This window comes from Ctenopharyngodon idella, chromosome 7 (genome assembly GCF_019924925.1).
Source record: "Ctenopharyngodon idella isolate HZGC_01 chromosome 7, HZGC01, whole genome shotgun sequence".
Lineage (NCBI taxonomy): Eukaryota > Metazoa > Chordata > Actinopteri > Cypriniformes > Xenocyprididae > Ctenopharyngodon > Ctenopharyngodon idella.
The window spans coordinates 39398260-39416986 of NC_067226.1; the positions used below are offsets into that span (position 1 = coordinate 39398260).

General features: G+C 35.8%; 1 protein-coding gene across 22 annotated transcripts in view; it reads right to left on the minus strand.

Annotated features, from left to right (window-relative positions):
- LOC127515855 (adhesion G protein-coupled receptor L3-like) overlaps positions 1–18727 on the minus strand; it is a 342582-nt gene that overhangs the window by 111228 nt on the left and 212627 nt on the right. For all 22 annotated transcript variants that reach the window (XM_051899977.1, XM_051899970.1, XM_051899965.1 and 19 more), the window contains exon 6: positions 2668–3000. In XM_051899977.1, coding sequence (XP_051755937.1) covers positions 2668–3000 — 333 coding nt within the window. The remainder of the gene's footprint in view (positions 1–2667; positions 3001–18727) is intronic.

The following is an 18727-nucleotide window of genomic DNA, read 5'->3' on the forward strand; positions in this document are numbered from 1 at the left end:
GCAAATTAAATTTTTAATATAAAAGGTTTTACTCTCACTTTTGATCAATTTAATGCATCTTTGCTGAATTAACGTATTTATTTCTCAAACTTTTGAATGGTAGTGTATATATTGAGTATTAAAAAAAATAAAATAAAATGCTAGTACTTTTTTGTTGCTGTTGTTTTCATTAATGAGTTTGTGAAGATGTGAATGTGATGCATGTTACTCTGAGAAATGGCCAGAGGACAAATCCTCCAACTGCAGCTCCAGTCTGGTGCTTTGAAAACTTCAAGAACAAACAACTAATCATGAAGAAACTGCCAATCACCCAAAACCATGGAAACCAGCCAGTCTGCAGACGGAGAACTGGAAATGTTTTGATATGAGCAGGATGCAGCAAGAGAAATGAAGGGAAAAATAATTTAGAGAAAGAAAAGTAGAGGAACCAGAGTGACAGACAGAGGTGAAAAAAGATGACAAAAAGAAAGAGAAAGAGAGAGTGAAGGGAGGATGCTTCTCGCAGCGCTGCAGTGGCGTGTTTGATGCATGTGCTGCGTTTGTGTTATCTGTGCTCACGCTGTGCGCCGCCCGTCTGCTGCACATCCAGAAAATCACTAATAACCACTGAGAGAAAAAAATACAATCCAAACACCACACCTGGGTTACCAAAACAAGGTGTTAAACATGTAGTGACAAGGGTTTATTTGCTTTGTAAAAACTGGTCAAGGCATCACTATATGGTTGCTAGAATTCTTTTGGATAAGTTTACCAGATTTCTGAAATGGAAACCTAGTTCAGTGGTCAAAATATTATTGAAATCTCAATAATCTATGATCTTATCTATGATGGTGCAGGGCCTGTCCTAGTTGAGGGGGGACAGGTTGGCAGGGGGATCGAGTCCAATATTTGGTGATTGTGATGGTGTGGCGTGACGTGAGATTTATAGGCTGTTTTTTTGTAGGCCAGGCATTTCCGACTGGGAACACCACAAGTGTAACAAGGTAGGGAAAAAAAAAATCCCAAAAAAGTACAAAAATTAGTTACCCTGTGTGAGTTATACCCTGTGTCAGTAAGTTTTAGTCCAATGCAATAACATTAACTAACATTTTCGGGAAAAACAAACCGTCTCCGAGTCAAAATGAACAAAATGATATATATATATATATATATATATGAATGAATGAATGAATGAAATGTATATTATATATGAAATGTGTTATTATGTGAAATTATAATAATATCAATTATCATTAATTATTATAATTATGCTATTACTATAAATAATAATTATGATAATGTTTGCATGTCAAACATACCCTAACTGGTTTTAATACAATTGACCAAAAAATAGTAAATAGCAACTATTGATAGTAAACAAATAGTAAACAGATCAAAGAATTATTATATTAAAACAAAATTTAAGAACACATTATAAATAAAATATGATAGCATATTATAAATAAAACTTTGGTTACACTTTAGATTAGGGTCCGATTCTCACTATTAACTACGAATTTTGCCTCAAACTCCTAATTACTGCTTATTAATAGTTAGTAAAGTAGTTGTTAAGTTTAGGTATTGAGTAGGATTAAGGGATGTAGAATATGGTTATGCAAAATAAGGCATTAATATGTGCTTTATAAGTATTAATAAACAGCCAATATCCTAGTAATATGCATACTAATAAGCAACTAGTTAATAGTGAGAAATGGACCCTAAACTAAAGTGTTACCATAACTTTTTTTTTTTTTTTTTTTTTTTTTTTTTACATTTTCCAATTGTACTTAATATTTTCATTTTCTCAATCTTTGAATACACTGTATAGTAATTACAATGTGTTTAACTTTTGAAAAATGTTATTTCATGTTTCTGCTTTTGAAATAGATCTTTAAGAAAAACCATGTGCAAATTCATCAGTCAACACCATTGCTGAGTATTTTCTCCTTAAAACTAAAGTGTACCAAAGACAGTCTCAAAAATGCTGTTGGAAATGCCATTTCCTACCGTCACAAAAATGTAACCAATCCTGTCGACGTGCGGGGCAGGGCTCCTGCCACTGACTCCACTGACTTTCTATGCAGTTCAAAGCATTTTTAAAGATTCTGATTTTTAGAAGGCACCTGTCTGATTCTGAGATGGTGAACGGGAACATGGTTTGTGAAACATTAGCAACACATTATTAGCTGTTTGATAACATGGTCAAGCCAAAGGCTAATCATATCAATTACCACTATGTATCTGACGTTGTAGAGAGCAATACATAAATCGCATTACACGTTGACTTGTAGATGACCCTGTATAATTTGCTATTCCTCTTCTTCTAAATCAGTTTCTGGTTCAAACGTATATGGCTAAATTAAATCAATATTTCCACTTTACACAGCTGACTGAGCGGATCAGGTAATCAGAGATGGTGAGATTGAGTGGGTGGAGGCAGGGACTAATTTGCATATTCATTGAGCATGAAGCAAGGGTGTAGAGTTACATTCAAGCTATTAAATTATTTTCCCAGGACACAAAAAAATAAATAAATAAAAATTATAAAGATTATCAAAGATAAGTTTTAAGGGATAAAAGTATTGACTTCAGGGGAAATGAACTTAAACCTTCATTTAAGAATGAACATTTAAAATTGTGTGCAAAAACAGCACTGTTGCTAGGTGATTCCTTGAAAACTTAACTTACCGATGGTTCCAGGCGGGCATGGCAGCTTGGCAACCTGACCCTGTCGTGTTTTCGGCCAGGTAAGAGTGGAGTCGGTGATGGGGCTGCAGAAGTCCACAGCGATATTGGGCAGGACAGAGGAAGGGTCGGAGCGCGTGGAGGCCTCGGGAAGAGACTGACGGTCTGTCGGCGTGCTCCACGTGTTTGGCGTCGTCGTCGTGGCGGGTGATTTGGTTGTGGTGGTAGTTGTGGTGGTGGTGGAGGTGGAAGTGATAGTCATAGTGACAGTAACGGGGCGAGTTGTGGTGCGTGTTGTTGTCGTGTCCATTAAGACGTTTCCCGAGGAGGAAGATTCTGAAATCAGAAATATTAGAGTGAGATTTAACACAATAAATGAGATTTAAATCAGAAAAATACACATTTCAAATGAGATTTTCTGTAATTATGACTGTTATCAGAAATAAATATTTAACCGGTAAAAGTAATAACATTTATCTAGCAGCAAATTGCTTAAATAAAAATAAACCAAGCAGTATCCCACATACAGAGACACAAAAATCAAACAGTTATATTGTGACACTTTTGTGACCTTGACACTTGCACATTCTGCGTTATCCGCAGGAAGCTAGTTATTTGAATTTATAAAGTTTTAAACATGGATATTTTTCTCACAAAAATGCATCGCTTTGCTTTAAAAGGCCTTTATTAACCCACTAGAGTCGTATGGATTATTATTATTATTTTTTTTTTTTTTTTTATGGATGGATGCATTATTTTTGACTTCAAAATGCGGCCCCTATTCACAACCATTATAAACCTTGGAGGACTAAGGATATTTTTAAATACATCTCTGATTGTGTTCGTCTGAAAGAAGAAAGTCATATACACCTAGGATGGCTTGAGGGTGAGTAAATCATCATTTAAAAAAAAAAAAAACATTAAAAAAATGAAAATTACTACTCTATTATGCAATGACAAACATTATTATGCCCTTTCACAAACTCTTAAACGTTCAAAAAACTAATTTTATATTGTTGCACTCTTTTCCCAGTCTGTCAGTAACGCTCTGTTTACTTCCTGTCTCTATGAGGCCCCTCCTTCCGAAAAGCACAATATGCTCTGATTGGTCGGCTGGATCATTGTGTTGTGATTGGTCAACCACTTCCTCTTACCATAACCGTGAATTTCAACACACTAGTAAAGCAGCTCAACCAGACCTCGCCCCTTTTTTGCGTATACCTTGGGCGGGAATTATTTAAATGAGGGATATTGTGACGTAAAATCTCAAGACTACAATCAAGGCATTTCAGGGAGTTCAGAAACAGTGCTTACTAGGGATGCACCGATACCATTTTTTAAGGACCAAGTACGAGTACCGATACTTTTTTTCTGGTACTCGCCGATACCGATGCCTATACATTTATTAATTTCTCTCTCTCTCTCTCTCTCTTTTTTTTTTCTTTTTTTTTTTGCTTGTCACAAACTTAAAAAACAAAAATTTCACAGTGTCCAATAACCTTCAAAGGGCATAATTATATATAATTGTTGTTATATAAAAAGAAATTTACAAACAATACAACAAATACTATAGAGATACAAATTAAATAAACTTGTTTTTCAGATACAGTGGTCATTATTTACCATGTATACATTTATTTAACATCGTTTGTTGTTTTATTAACATTAATGACAAATATAGGCTACGGTCACTTTAAGACCGAATCCATGGATACTGTGACACACATCCTGTTTTCACCCAAATGATTACGTCCACTTAAGCCATAACCAACTGTATTTATGTGAGATACTCCATACCATGGACATTTTGACAACTATGTGTGCATTTGACCATTCGGGCGCAATGAGAACTGATCGCGCTGTCTGAGAGAACTGGGATCGCGCACAAGAAAGATAGAGAGAGAGCTTCTGGTCTGTGTCATTCAGCGCAATTCCACCTATCCCGCCTTCACTAATCGATAACGAATGATTGAAAGCATGCAGTTCGCAATGTGTGGGTTGTCATCATTAATTCTGAAGTATTTCCAAACCCCTGAGGCTGACATTGTTTCTGCTGCTGCCGCCGGTGTATCTCTGCACGGAAAATTCTGTCAGTTACGTCACTTGAGGTATCGGTCTTTGGTATCGGGGGTATTTTTACGAGTACGAATACAAGTGCATGAGCTTGGTATGGGGCCCGATACTGATACTGGTATCGGTGCATCCCTAGTGCTTACTGATATAGAGACTCAGTCACTTTTAACTTTGCTCAAACAGCAACATTACACACTAAAGAGAACATGTTAAAAAAAAAAAAAAAAAAAAAAAAACATAATAGGAATGAAATTGAAGGTTTGCTTTACAAAGTACAGATCAACACCATCCTGAGGAACACAAGAAACACCTTCACTACACCAAACTGTTTTCATTCCAGTAATTGCTCATCCATAAATACAGAATGGTTTACATTTAGTTTGCAATTATCAAAGATGAAAGCAAGCAAATAAATAAATGCATTTTTGAGCTGCTGCACAATTAATCAATAAAATCAAAAATACTTATACGACCTGCACGCATAGCAGGCTCCAAAGTGCATACATACTCAATATATCTGTATATTTCAACATCCATGAAGTCATTAAACAGACAGAATGATCTGCCGGTGCAGCTGCTGTCAATCCTCCAAACACAAATAAAGGGCTAAAATGATCTGGCTGGGTTGTATGAGTCTGTAATACAGAGAGCCTCCAAGGGAGATAATGTGCTAATAAACACAGAAACGAGAGAGAGAGAGAGAGAGAGAGAGAGAGAGAGAGATGGAGGAAAACAAAGCAATACGCAATCAGAAGAGACTCTAGAGGAATTATAAGAAAGGCCCACGACCCAGGAAATAACACACACACACACACACACACACACACACACGCTCTTGTGCTGCAGGGTGATGTGATCCTAATGGCTCTGTGTTTGTGTGGGCAGAACATCTATTCCGATCTATAATTGTTTACATTACAGAAAATTACATTTCCTGGCGTTTTCAAGAACTAACCGCATACGGCCACCAGCACTAGCGTGAACTTTACTGGTAATATAGTCTCCTGCATAGGCTCCTTTTGACTATTGCCGATTGACTATTCTGGCAAAGAACTGCCCATTTAGACAGGAAGACACTGCCTGCCCAACATGTAAAACCACAGTTTGATATCGTTTTAATGCGCCATTTAGGGGCACAAAAACTTGACATCAATGATCCCATATTAATAGCCATTAAAAACAAATTCACCTAATGGTACAGCAGTCACAGCTAAGGATGCTCCGATCAATCGGTATTGGCCGATAATCACATTCTAAGACTTGATCGGTAGTCACTAAATTTGACCGATCCCGCGAACCAATTATAATTTGATGACATAAAACCCTAAAAAGTTGCCGTTGATGCGCATGTAACAGTATACAGATGAGGCTTTTGCGCCACGTTCTGCTTTGTAACTTTAGTAAAACATTAGTAAACAATCGCACATCTTTTTTTAGAGCAGGTTGCCTCAATTCAAACGAGCCCACACATAACATACACATGATGTGGAGATCCTCACAGAGTGACATGAAATGTTGCTTGGCTAAAGCTATAGGACTTCCGGGATCCGATCGTATTGCAAATATGAAGCAGTGATTTCCAATGTCATTTGAAAGTTCAACCAATGTAAACTGGATCTCGAATAATGCAGGTAGGGACGATGTGTTGAGACCAATCGGACACTGTTTTACAGCTGGTGCATGCTTGAATTAGATTGATCGCACAGAATGACAGGTCTTGATTTATCATGCACCATAGAATAAAACAGCGCTGAAGATCATCACTCATCAACCAAGATCTTATTACTTGTTACTTATTCTATAATTATGAATATTTTTATGCTTTGTGGCATTTACACATGTAAGTAGTTCTCATGTTCAGTAAAACACTCAACTGATTTTTTTTTTTGTGTTGGATTGGTTTTTGGACTTTTGATAAAAAGGCTACCATGGTTCCAAATGCCATAACTTTTGATTGCTTTGAGATATCAATAAAAAATTCGGACCAGATGCAGTTGACATGACTGTGAACAAGCCCAAACTTGATTTTATGACCTGTCATATATACTTTTAATAGTAATCATGTCAAGCATGAATAATAACAAAATAAATCAATAAATTGCATCACTTTTTTAGGGTTTTTTTTCCAGCAGTGTTGCAACGCAAGAACCATTTTTCAACATTTTAAAGGTTTTCTATCAAATGACCATGTACTCGAAGATACCTTGTTTTTGTAGAGTTATAAGCCATTACTTTTAATTGTGCCACTTGAAATCATGTGAAATCATTAAAAATGCCTTCTGGGTGTAAGGGGTTAACAATGACCATCAACAAAGAGCTTATATCACTTATATAAAGTTGGAATGACCAGGATCAGTATTGGCCAATCATGATGACAAAAAAAATGGTAAAAAATGGTAAAAATGGTAGTCGGTACTGGCTGCAAAAATCCAGTTCGGAGCACCCATAGTCACAGCCAGTGCTTAATTTGATTTTTGGATTCTAGTATTTGATTTTCAATAACATTAAAGGGTGCATTACATGGTGACAGTGTGTGCGTGCATGTGAGACAGCGAGTGCTGGTTTATGCAGAGGTTATGGTTTGCTATTGGCCCTCAACATATACATTTTTTTTTTACCAATTTTCAATTGGCAGCAGCTATTTGCACTAAGTGCAAATAGCGATAGATGCTATTTACACAATTTAGATGCTATATACACAATTAGATGCTATTTACACTAAGTAAAAATAGCATATTTTCTTAGCGATAGATGCTATTCACACGAAGTGAAAATAGCAATATATTCTATTTACACTAAGTGACAATAGCAGCATTTTCTTAGCAATATGCTATTTACACTAGGTGAAAACAGTGATAGATTCTATTTACACCATGTAAAAGTATCAGTTCTTTGCAATAAGAGTATATAGTAATTAGATGCTATCTATAATTCATATTATTACAATTTGCACAGTATTTTTGTACATTAACAGGATGCAATAATATCATAAAGTGTAAATGATTAGATTTATTAAAATTATAAAATGGATGCTGCTTTATTGGGAGGATAAAAAACCCTCCCTACACATTCCCCTAACCCTACCCAATAAACACTTTTAATATTATAAAACACTCGTTTGCAGTGTATTTTCACTTTTAGAACATTATTTTCATTTTTATTGAAAATAAATGCGAGCTTGGCAAAAGTAGAATTCGAACCTGTGTTGATCAAGTTAAAAGCCAGGTCTGCGAGCCTTACTTGCTACTGCTGCGCCACTGAAGAGGGACAAGGGACGTTATTTGCACATAGTGTGAATAGACACTATTTTAACGTTTTTATTTTTTGACCTTTTAAAAATAAGTTAATATCACCAAAATGTCAAAAAAACAAACAAGACAACAACAAAAAAGAAGATTTAACTGCAGCCCTGGACAATTCTGCTAATACTAATCAGGATTGCCGGAGTACTGCATCAAAAACCAAACTAAAAACTCAAAAACAAAGAGAGCTGGATCCAAATGCAAAGAGTTTAATGACAAAATAAACATAATAACAAAACCACAACAGAGAACAGAGACCAGAGAACCAGGAAACAGAATGATGTTGAAACAGAAAAACGTGCATCCATGTAAGACAAGACTCGACAAGGAACACAAGAAACACTGGGGTTTAAATTCTAGAGGAGTGATAGGCAAACAAGACACACCTGGGAATGATCACAGAACTAAGTAACTAGAAAAACTACAAAGGACTACAAAAATGGCACAAAGGACAGGAAACAGGAACAGAAACTAGGTAAAATGCAAACTAAAAGTCCAAAAAAAAAAAAAAAAGGTGCTGTGGCCTAATAATATGGCCATTAGTAGTTTACACTGACACAATGAGGCTTTTGAGAAGGAACTATTTGCTGTCTCATGGCAATGTTACATATTCCCTGGCTTGTGTTTTGTGTGTTTGTTTCAGGTCACGCATAGACAGCGCTTTCCTGTAAATGGTCTGTAAACCAGGTTATCAACACAGTCAATTGTTGTAATATAGGTTTTTATGATATCACAATAATGGCGCACACTATGTATACTGTGTTTGAAAAATATGCCAAGGCTTGATTCAACAATTCTTTTTTTAAGATCCTCAGAGAGTTCTTTGCCACGAGGTGCCATGTTGAACTTCCAGTGACCAGTATAAGAGAGTAAGAGCGATAACACCAAATTTAACACACCTGCTCCCCATTCACACCTGAGACCTTGTAACACTAACGAGTCACATGACACTGGGGAGAGAAAATGGCTAATTGGGCCCAATTTGGACATTTTTACTTAGGGGTGTACTCACTTTTGTGGCCAGCGGTTTAGACATTAATGTTTGTGTGTTGAGTTATTTTGAGGGGACAGAAACTGTTATACAAGCTGTACACTCACTACTTTACATTGTAGCAAAGGTTCATTTCTTCAGTGTTGTCACATGAAAAGATACAATAAAAAATGTGAGGGGTGTACTCACTTCTGTGAGATACTGTATTGTTTATTAATTTCATAAACCCTGCATTTGCCCACTATTAATGAGCAATTAAAAGTTCAGCATCACCTGCTGCATGTGTTAATTCTGTTTTAAAACTTTAATAAGTCATGCCCAGAGGGCTGCTATACTTCAAAAAGAGCAAATTAACCTGATTATGAATTTTTCTTTCTATTTTTGGCCTTCGCTATTTTATAGATAAGGATAGTGATGATAGTGAGAAGAGAGGCTAATGGGATCAGCTAACGACACGCACTGTCCGTTAGCCAACATCGCGGATTCGTTTTAAACTGAAGTTGTAAATTTGGTGCAATCCACCCACATTATGCATGATATCTCATTTTAATTTAGCACAATAAGTATTTACTGAGTAAAATCTATTAGTTAACACACATTAGAGTTTTCATTAACTTCTGCATTCCCATGAATATGTAGAAGGAACTCTTTTAACAACAAAAATTTAAATAATAATAATAAAAAATATTTAATTAATAATGATATATTAATACATAATAATAGTAATAATACTAATGCTAATACTACTACTAATGATACATTGAATGCCTTTGTTATAACCAACCATATGGCAACAATCATGCATGCAAACACACTGATCTTGTGACTGCATAATAAACATCCGCAGCTTGTGAATCAATGACAGCCATGAGCGCAGCTTCCAGCATCTCTGCATCATTAAACACGATCGCACAGAGACGCATCATCAGGCACTGTGGGTGGAAAACGCTTACTCCAACATCTCAACAAAAACTCTCCCTCCACACACACGCAGAAGCTCAGGGTGACATAAGACTAGATACTGCCCAATTCCTCCCAAAACCACCTGACCATGACCAGATAAAGCCAATGGGCGGAGCTAGACAGTCCAACCACACCCTAACCCTACTCATAACCCTATTCCTAAACATAACTCCACCCATTAGGTTCACAGAGGTGGAGCTGGACTAGGTCAAGCTCCACGCATCACGTCCAGAGAAGGGGATCTGGACGTTATTTGGCTCTGCAGTAAGCACCACTTGGATGAACAACCGACTGATTGGAAGTGATTGGAGCTAGTGATTTTCACAAGTTTTTTTTTTTTTTCAGCTGTGTGTGCAATATGCTTTAGACGGTCAGTGGGCACGAGACTAGACAAGAATGAACTGATTTTATCTTGCAGGAAACTCAATTAACTCAACTGGTCAATCTGTAAATCTGTCTCGTTCCGCCTCTCAGTAATTTCCAATCCATGCAAGAAACATTCTTAAAACATTCTGTCCATTATCAGGATTGACGGCAGATGCGGCGCGTTCCACGGCAACGGTTCGCATTTTAGCCGACGTGCTATTACACTTAATTTGAAGTGCTCTTCTTGTCATAATTATCTCTCGTTCCTCTTCTCAGCACCAAAGAAAATGAAGAGAAGTTTCTCTCCCTGTCAGAAATAGCTCATTACTTTGAATTGTCTCTCTATTCTGGTGTCTTATCAGTGTGAGTGAGAACTGGCTCAGCTCATTCACGTCTGGCAGAAAGATGAAGCATCTCTATCATTGCTCAGTCACAGCCATTTTTTTTAATTAACATTTGGACCGTTTTCACAGTTCTCATCATGGCTGGTTATGGTATTGCAGGGTAAGGTGCACACACACACACACACATAACACACACAAACACACACATTGTGTTTCCACGTTCCATGGGGACATTTCATAGACATAATGGTTTTTATACTGTACAAACTGTATATTCTATCCACTAACTCTAACCCTACCCCTAAACCTACCCATCACAGAAAACTTTTTGCTATTTTAGATTTAAAAAAAAAAAGATCATTCTGTATGATTTATAAGCTTGTTTCCTCATGGGGACAATAAAAATTGTCTTCACAAGGTCAAAATTTACTGGTATTACTATACTAAATTCTATCTACAAAGTCGAACTCTAACTCAGGTCTATAAGGTTCTATCTGTGAGCCAATCAGCACTTCGAATGCACACGCGAGGACCAATCAGGATCAGCTTTCTTTGTCATGTCGCCAGACTGCTCTGTGACAGAAGAAAAGAGCACAGAAAACGCAAAATCAGTGAAGACTAAACAATGCCACACAATGCGATGTTTATTAGAAACCTCGTGATGGACTCTTTTATTTATGACTTTGTCAATGACAGCAGCCCAAATTCCAGGGAATTTCAGTCTTTTTTGTGTGTTTTGCTTCAGCTATTGTATTTTGCTGAGGAGTTATTTTCATAGTTAGACATCTTGCTAGCCAGCAGCGCTATTAAGAGGCAAGACTAAAGGATAGGTATGGGTTTTGTAGTCTGTTTGCTTTATTCCAGTCACGTCATTGTCATACGAGGGAATGTTATGTATATATTAGGTTATGTTTTAACCTTGAGCCATCCTGTGTACTTGTATTGAGCTGTATGTAGCTATAAAGCTCTACGCTATGGCATACCGTATTAAAGTGTATAAACTATGACATAAAGTGAGATGAAATGTTAAATTTTACATTGTTGGTAAAAACTGAGTCGTTGCATAGTTGAAATAACTTAAATATTTTAAATGTGAAATATTTTAATTATGTATAGTCAGTGAAACATTTCAATGTTTATTAAACTTTGTTAAACACCTTTGCTGAAGCATTGTCTGTTTTCTTGCAGTTTTGTTTAGACTTAAAATGTCTTAAATTTTACAATATTAAGCCTCTAAAGTCAAATAATCAACAATTTAATTGATTAAATGTAAGCATGTTATTTCAGCCATACTGATGTCTAGAGAGAATGCCATTTTACCTGTCCCACTTTCTGTGGAATAAAGTCCTGCTCAGATGTATTACAGTAGCTGCTTTCTGTCTAAACAAAAGGAAACTTAAACGGTTCCTGAAATACTGTGTTAAATTACCCACCATATTCCTACCTAAATTTAACATCTGCACTGGACAAAATATTTAGCACTGCCTTTTATGCTTAACTTGAACAAGGAAAAAAAAAAAAACATTCATTCAAAAATATGAAATAAATGTCATAGAAAGCTTTAAATGTAACTTTCTCATGCATGTCAACACATTGTTACAACACTAATTTTATGTTTTAAATCAAATTATAAGTAAACTGTTTGTGTTTCTTGAAAATTATTGCTTCAATTAGTGTTTTGCAAGAACCTTATAATTCCAAGCAGAAAGTGATTTTTTTTTTTTTTGGAATTAGAATGTTCTATCTGCATTTGACCCATTCCAAAAATCCCCATTTACAAATTTGAGAGGATTTTGATATTGTACAGTTAGAATACACTTAGGGTCGCTGTCGTTTTCACGTATGAAAGAGACTTGTTCCCCATATAATTTTTGCTACATGTATATGGAATGCAAAAACTTTGAAGCTCAATATCTCAAAACTGCTCAGAATGCAGATAAAACCTTATAATTCCAAGGTGACGATTTGGTTGGGATATTTAGATAATAATATAAGTAGATCCTATTAGTAGCTAGCAACACCAGAAAAAAAGGCTATTGCATTCAATGCATTTGTGATTAAAGTCATCATTAAATCAAAATTGATTATATTTATTTTAATAATGCATGTTACTGGTCTGTGAAAGATTCATCCTTGCATGTATTTATTTTATTATTTATCTGTCTTTCTGTCTGTGTATCAATCAGCAGAATCTGAGTAATCACCCGGAACACCCTAGCAACTGCCTAGCAACACCCTAGCAACCACCCACAATACCCTAGCAACCACAGAGCAATCACCCAGAATACCCTAGCAACCACCTAGCAACATGCCAACTTTAAACATATTTAGCAGATTAAATTGAAAATCCTCTGCATGTACACTTTTATTTTTCCACTTCTGCAGCCTATTTTGTGAGTGAGCTACAATTCATCTGCCCAGGAGTCTGCAGGTCTTGACTCCACATTGAACAGTGTATTATATCATAGCGAATGCCAGAGTGAGTCAAAAGATCTCAAGTAGTCATGGCACAATGCAGCATTCCTCTGAGGTCACGGCTAAACATATTCCACTCTACATATGGGCCAAATTAGGTCAATTACAGTCTGCCTGAAGAGGCCCTGCAGAGCGGAGAGCTTCGGTGAGGCTAGGCAACACTTCAGCTCTCATGGCGCGTCCCGTACCAGCTCCAAACATCACTGCGTTTGACATTCCCTCACATGGTCTGAATATCAGCAGATAGGGCATGCAAAAACTATAAGGAAGAGAGCTGCTTTTCTACACAGCAGGTCAAAATGAGAGATCAGTATCTCACACGGAACCGTCCATCACAACAGCTCAAGAAGGACACCTCAGACATGTCAGGTTTCAAAGAAAAACAAGGTCATGTTCAACAGCATTCACTATTTTGAGACTTCATAACTAAAGTATAATCCGCTTTATTAAGAAAGAGTGTGCCACAAAAATAAACATTAATTTTGAGGGAAATTTCATTTCATGTTCACATACAGCATGACATGTTTGGCTTGCTGCTATGGGCACAGGTATGAAACTGTCATCTGGAATAAATTAAGACCAAAGAAAATGTTCTGCACCTCATGTGGGGTTTTCTTTATGTCAGTTGTGTTATCTAATGCTGATTTGAGATTTCAAGGTGATTCTGTAATGTGGTGCTTATTTTGGAGATTACATTCTGATTTTATCATTTGATGCAGATTTTGTTGTCACCTGATTCTCATTTTGAAGATTATATTCCAGTTTTGTAATTTAAGGCTAATGATTTTGCATTCTGAATCCCAGTTGCAGATCTAATGATGATTTAATGATTAGACACTGATTTCATGCTGATTCTTGGAGATTCCATGGTGAATCTGTAAACTGATGCTGAATTTGAAAACCACTGTTCATTCTGCTACTGTAAGACCAAAGAAAATATTCAGCAATTAATGTTTTCTTTATGTCAATTGTGTCATCTAATGCTGATTTGAGATTTCAAGGTGATTCTGTGATGTGGTGCTTATTTTGGAGATTACATTCTGATTTTATCATCTGATGTCTGATGCTATTTCAAGGTAATTCTATTATTTGATGCTGAATTTCGGAAAATCAGTGTGATTTTGTTACCTGATGCAGATTTTGAAGCATTCTTGGTTATATCTGATGCTGATTTTGGAAATTCATACTTGTTCATGTAATCCGATGCTGATTTTGGACAGTTCGTGATGATTCCTTTATCTGATGCTTTTTTTTTTTTTTTTAAGATTCCATTCTGATTCTGCTATCTGATGTTAAATTCAGATATTCTGTGAACTGATGCTTATTTAGAATATTCCACATTGATTCTGTAATATGATGAAGATTTGTTGTTGTTGTCTGTTGCTATTTGAAGATTATATTCCATTTTTGTCATTTGAGGCTGATGATTTTGCATTCTGAATCCCAGTTGCAGATCTAATGATGATTTAATGATTAGACACTGATTTCATGCTGATTCTTGGAGATTCCATGGTTCCAGATCTAATGATGATTTCATAATTAGACACTGATTTCATGACTCTGTGCTTACATTGTTGCTGATGCTGATTTTGAAGATTCCAAGTTAATTCTATGATATTTATATCTAAATTTGTTCAATTCAATGTGATCCTGTTGTCTGACACTCATTTTTGGAGATTCATAATGTTCATGTTAATGCGCTCATGTGAAATCTTCTATCTGATGCTGATTCTTGGAGATTCCATGGTGAACATGTTAACTGATGCTGAATTTAAAAAACTCTGTTCATTCTGTATTTCATACTAGTTTTGTGAAGATCTCATACTAATTCTAATTAAGTCTGATTAATGCTGATTTCAGATATTGCTGATTTTGTAATATTATGCTGATTGTGGACTTTCTGATGTGATTATTTAATCTGATGCTGATTTTGGAGATTTTAAATTAATTCTGTTGTCTCACACTGATTTTGGACATTTGAAGGTAATTCTGTTATACTGGTTTCTGAATATTCAATGTTACACAGTTACACAGAAACACATGAGACAGGAGTTAACACATATACACACACACACACAAAAGAAAAACACATACACAAGGCCACAGGAGCAGGGCATGAGAACAGATGTTGTAAGCACAGTGTTCATCTCTCTCTTGACTGCCTCTATAGAGGAACTAAAGCTGGAGAGGGTATGCGGGGAGGGGGGGTGATAAAGTGCGACACACTTGTGCCCGTGAGCCAGGGGATTTTCAACAGTGAGTAATGGAGCTGTGAGCAGTGATAAAACCAGCCTCCAGCCAAATGCTCCCTGAAACCTAAAACATATAGAGGACCTAAAAATAAACGTACAATACTGTATGAATTAAATAGGTGAGTCGAGATCCTGTCCAAGTCATATTTCACCCAAAAATCAACAAAAGCTTTCAGGACCATTACGATTTTTTGCATTGTGACACTATTTTCAAAACATTTAAGTACATTACAAAAAAAAAAAAAAAAAGATAATCAAAATGTGTCCATTTTTTTTCTTAATAATGTATTCCATTTGATTTTTATAACTGTAATTGAGTTTTTAACAATACTTTTTTTAGATCTGTTTGCTGGTGGGAATTTTTCTGTGACTCTTCCTGAAGTTTCAATATGCCAGTAGGTTGCAGCAAGTAACTGTCATTATTTACATTTAGATTTCTATAAAAAATTAGGCAACTAACCCTAAACCAAACCCTTATCCTAATCCTAACCCTAAAGTAAGTATTTATTATTTATTATTACTCAGTACTTAAATTTATAATTGCACTGTAACACAGACACCTTAAAATAAAGTGTAACTAAAAACTGCAATGTAAACACGTTGCATTTAAGATATATTTTTTTATCAGATCATCAGAGATCATGTTTTACTGTTTGACCTACAGGAGTGCTTTATCATTGAGTCATTGAATTGTTTACTCAACCAGTTCCATTTAAAGTTGGCATGAAAAGGAAGTTGCGATAGACTTCTCTTCCTTATTGTGACGTATATTCAAATGAAACAGCTTATGGAACAAGACAAAATGTAGAACAGGACTTGATTTTGTTCATGGGGAATTGACCGGATGGTTGGATGGTTGTGGTCTGCTATTGGTTGATCTCATGTGAGTAACGAGCATGGCTGAAATTCGGCCACAGTTATTTACAGCTGTGCTGATATTCAGGACAACAACACTGTTGCTTATGTCATTTTGATTAATTATGTCACTAAGGTTAAAACCTTAAACCGTAAACCTTATAATTCAGTTTCTGTAACACCTTTGCATTTGGGGAGCATCTATGCATACAGTATATACGTCCACTAGGTCTTGAAACAGTAATAGTGTGTGATGAACAGAAGCACATCAAAAGAGTCACCTTCAGATGAAGGTTAATTCCAGGAGAATCATGCCGCAGGTTTTGTGCATTCAGAGAACAAAGCGTACACACACACGTACACACACACACACACACACACACACACACACAGCTGCCCTCTCTGCATGTGTAAATTGAGTATGTTCTGAGTGTCTGACTCTGTAGCATGTAAGAGCGTCTCAAATAACACAATCATTTAATAAAAGCAACACAACCTCATGTCTAGCCTGCCAAAGAAAAAAACATACACCACAGCCACACACACAACATAATGGGTCCGAATGCATTGCAAGCATGTCTGTGCCATTAAACTAAATGTGTTATTATTCAAAGTTCTAAACCCTTTTTAAATTTGGTCACAGCAAGATTCTCTATTCTCAAACTATGAAAGCTTATTTCCACCACGGAATAAAAAATAAAAAAGCTAATTGCAACTTTTTATCTCATAATTCTACCTTTTTTTCTCAATTTGAAGTCTATATCTCAGAATTCGGACTTTATAACAATTTTTAAGAAGAAAAAAAGGGCAAAATTTCAAGGTATAATCTTTCAATCGAGAAAAAAAAAAAAATCGTAATAAATACTTTTTTATCAAGTTATAAATTGTGAGGAAAAGTCACAATTACCTTTTTAATGGCACAAAAAAAAGCTTCCATATCAAACTTTTGCTCTACAGAAAATTGACTGTAGAAGACGACAGTTCACACTAGGCAATGCCAACTCATTTAGATTTTAAAACGGCTGTACTTGCATGATGAATTCTGTACAATATCAACTATATACTGCCTAATAGAAAATAAAATCAAGTAGCATGTGCAACGGTATGATAAAAACAGTAGTTTGAAGGAAGGAAATCTCTGACTGAAAGCAGAAGCTTGAGTGATGACAGCTCATGACAGGCTGAAAGTGTAAATGTGATGTGGCCGCAGAAGCTTCTTCACTGTCAAAAACACTGTCCAAAATTTTGGCATACAGATCAAATGCAACAAGGACATAAATTTAAATGCACCCCGTCCGCTGATGTCTGTCGTCAGGGAGACATGATTGTGACTTTGAACACAGATTTGTCTGTCACTGAAAACGAAGGCTTTAGGTCAGAAAAATAAGCTTCTTGCTAGAGCTACAATATCACTACAACTATCTCTAGCAATATATATATATATATATATATGCGTGTGTGTGTGTGTGTGTGTGTTCTTGTATACATGGTTTATGAGGGCCCAAATGTGTATAATGACATGGGTATTACAACGTAAACATGGTTTAAGAGGACACTTCCTGTGTCCTCGTAAACCAGTAGGCTTAAAAAAAACATACTAAACGGTGTTTTTTTTTTTTTTTTTTTTTTTTGAAATTCAAGAAATGCAGATAGTTTCCTGTGATGGGTAGGTTTAGGGGTAGGGGTAGTGTAGGGGGATAGAATATACAGTTTGTACAGTATAAAAACCATTACATCTATGGAAAGTATGTGTTTGTGTGATATACTGTATTTATACCCTTTAAAAGTTTGGGGTCTGTATGATTTTTTTTAATGTTTTTGAAAGAAGTCTCTTCTGCTCACCAAGGCTGCATTTATTTAACAGACTAATACTGAAATATTATTACAATTTAAAATAACAGTTTTCTATTTTAATATATTTTATAAAAATATATTTATTTTATTTAATACATATATATATATATATAAAATTTTGTAAAATCAAAAAATGTGGTGGCAATTATGATACTTTGCCTGACAATGAGGGTGACTGAGAAAAAAAAAAAATGGCGGAATGCAATTAGAATACTTTGTAAGCTATTTGAATATTTTCAATATGATCGAATTAATCTTCTGCATATTACTGTGCAGCAGTCAATGTTTTTCCCACAGTCTTAGTGAAGATGTTTATAAAAGTTTTCTTTCTTTAAAAAGCTTTTAATTAAATGGCGAAAGGAATGTCACACATTGAGTAACATTTGCTCTGTAATTACTGCCAGCCCAGGCGACGACATTCCGACTTTCAGTAAGTAGCCATGAACTTCCCCTACACTAACTTCACTCGATGCTTTCCAATTAAAGAGGACATTCCAAACTTTCTGGTCTAACCAATAACTCAAGCAAACACCATTGAAGCTCATTCTATCTGTGTGCCGCCCGCAGACACTAAACAACTAATTTCAC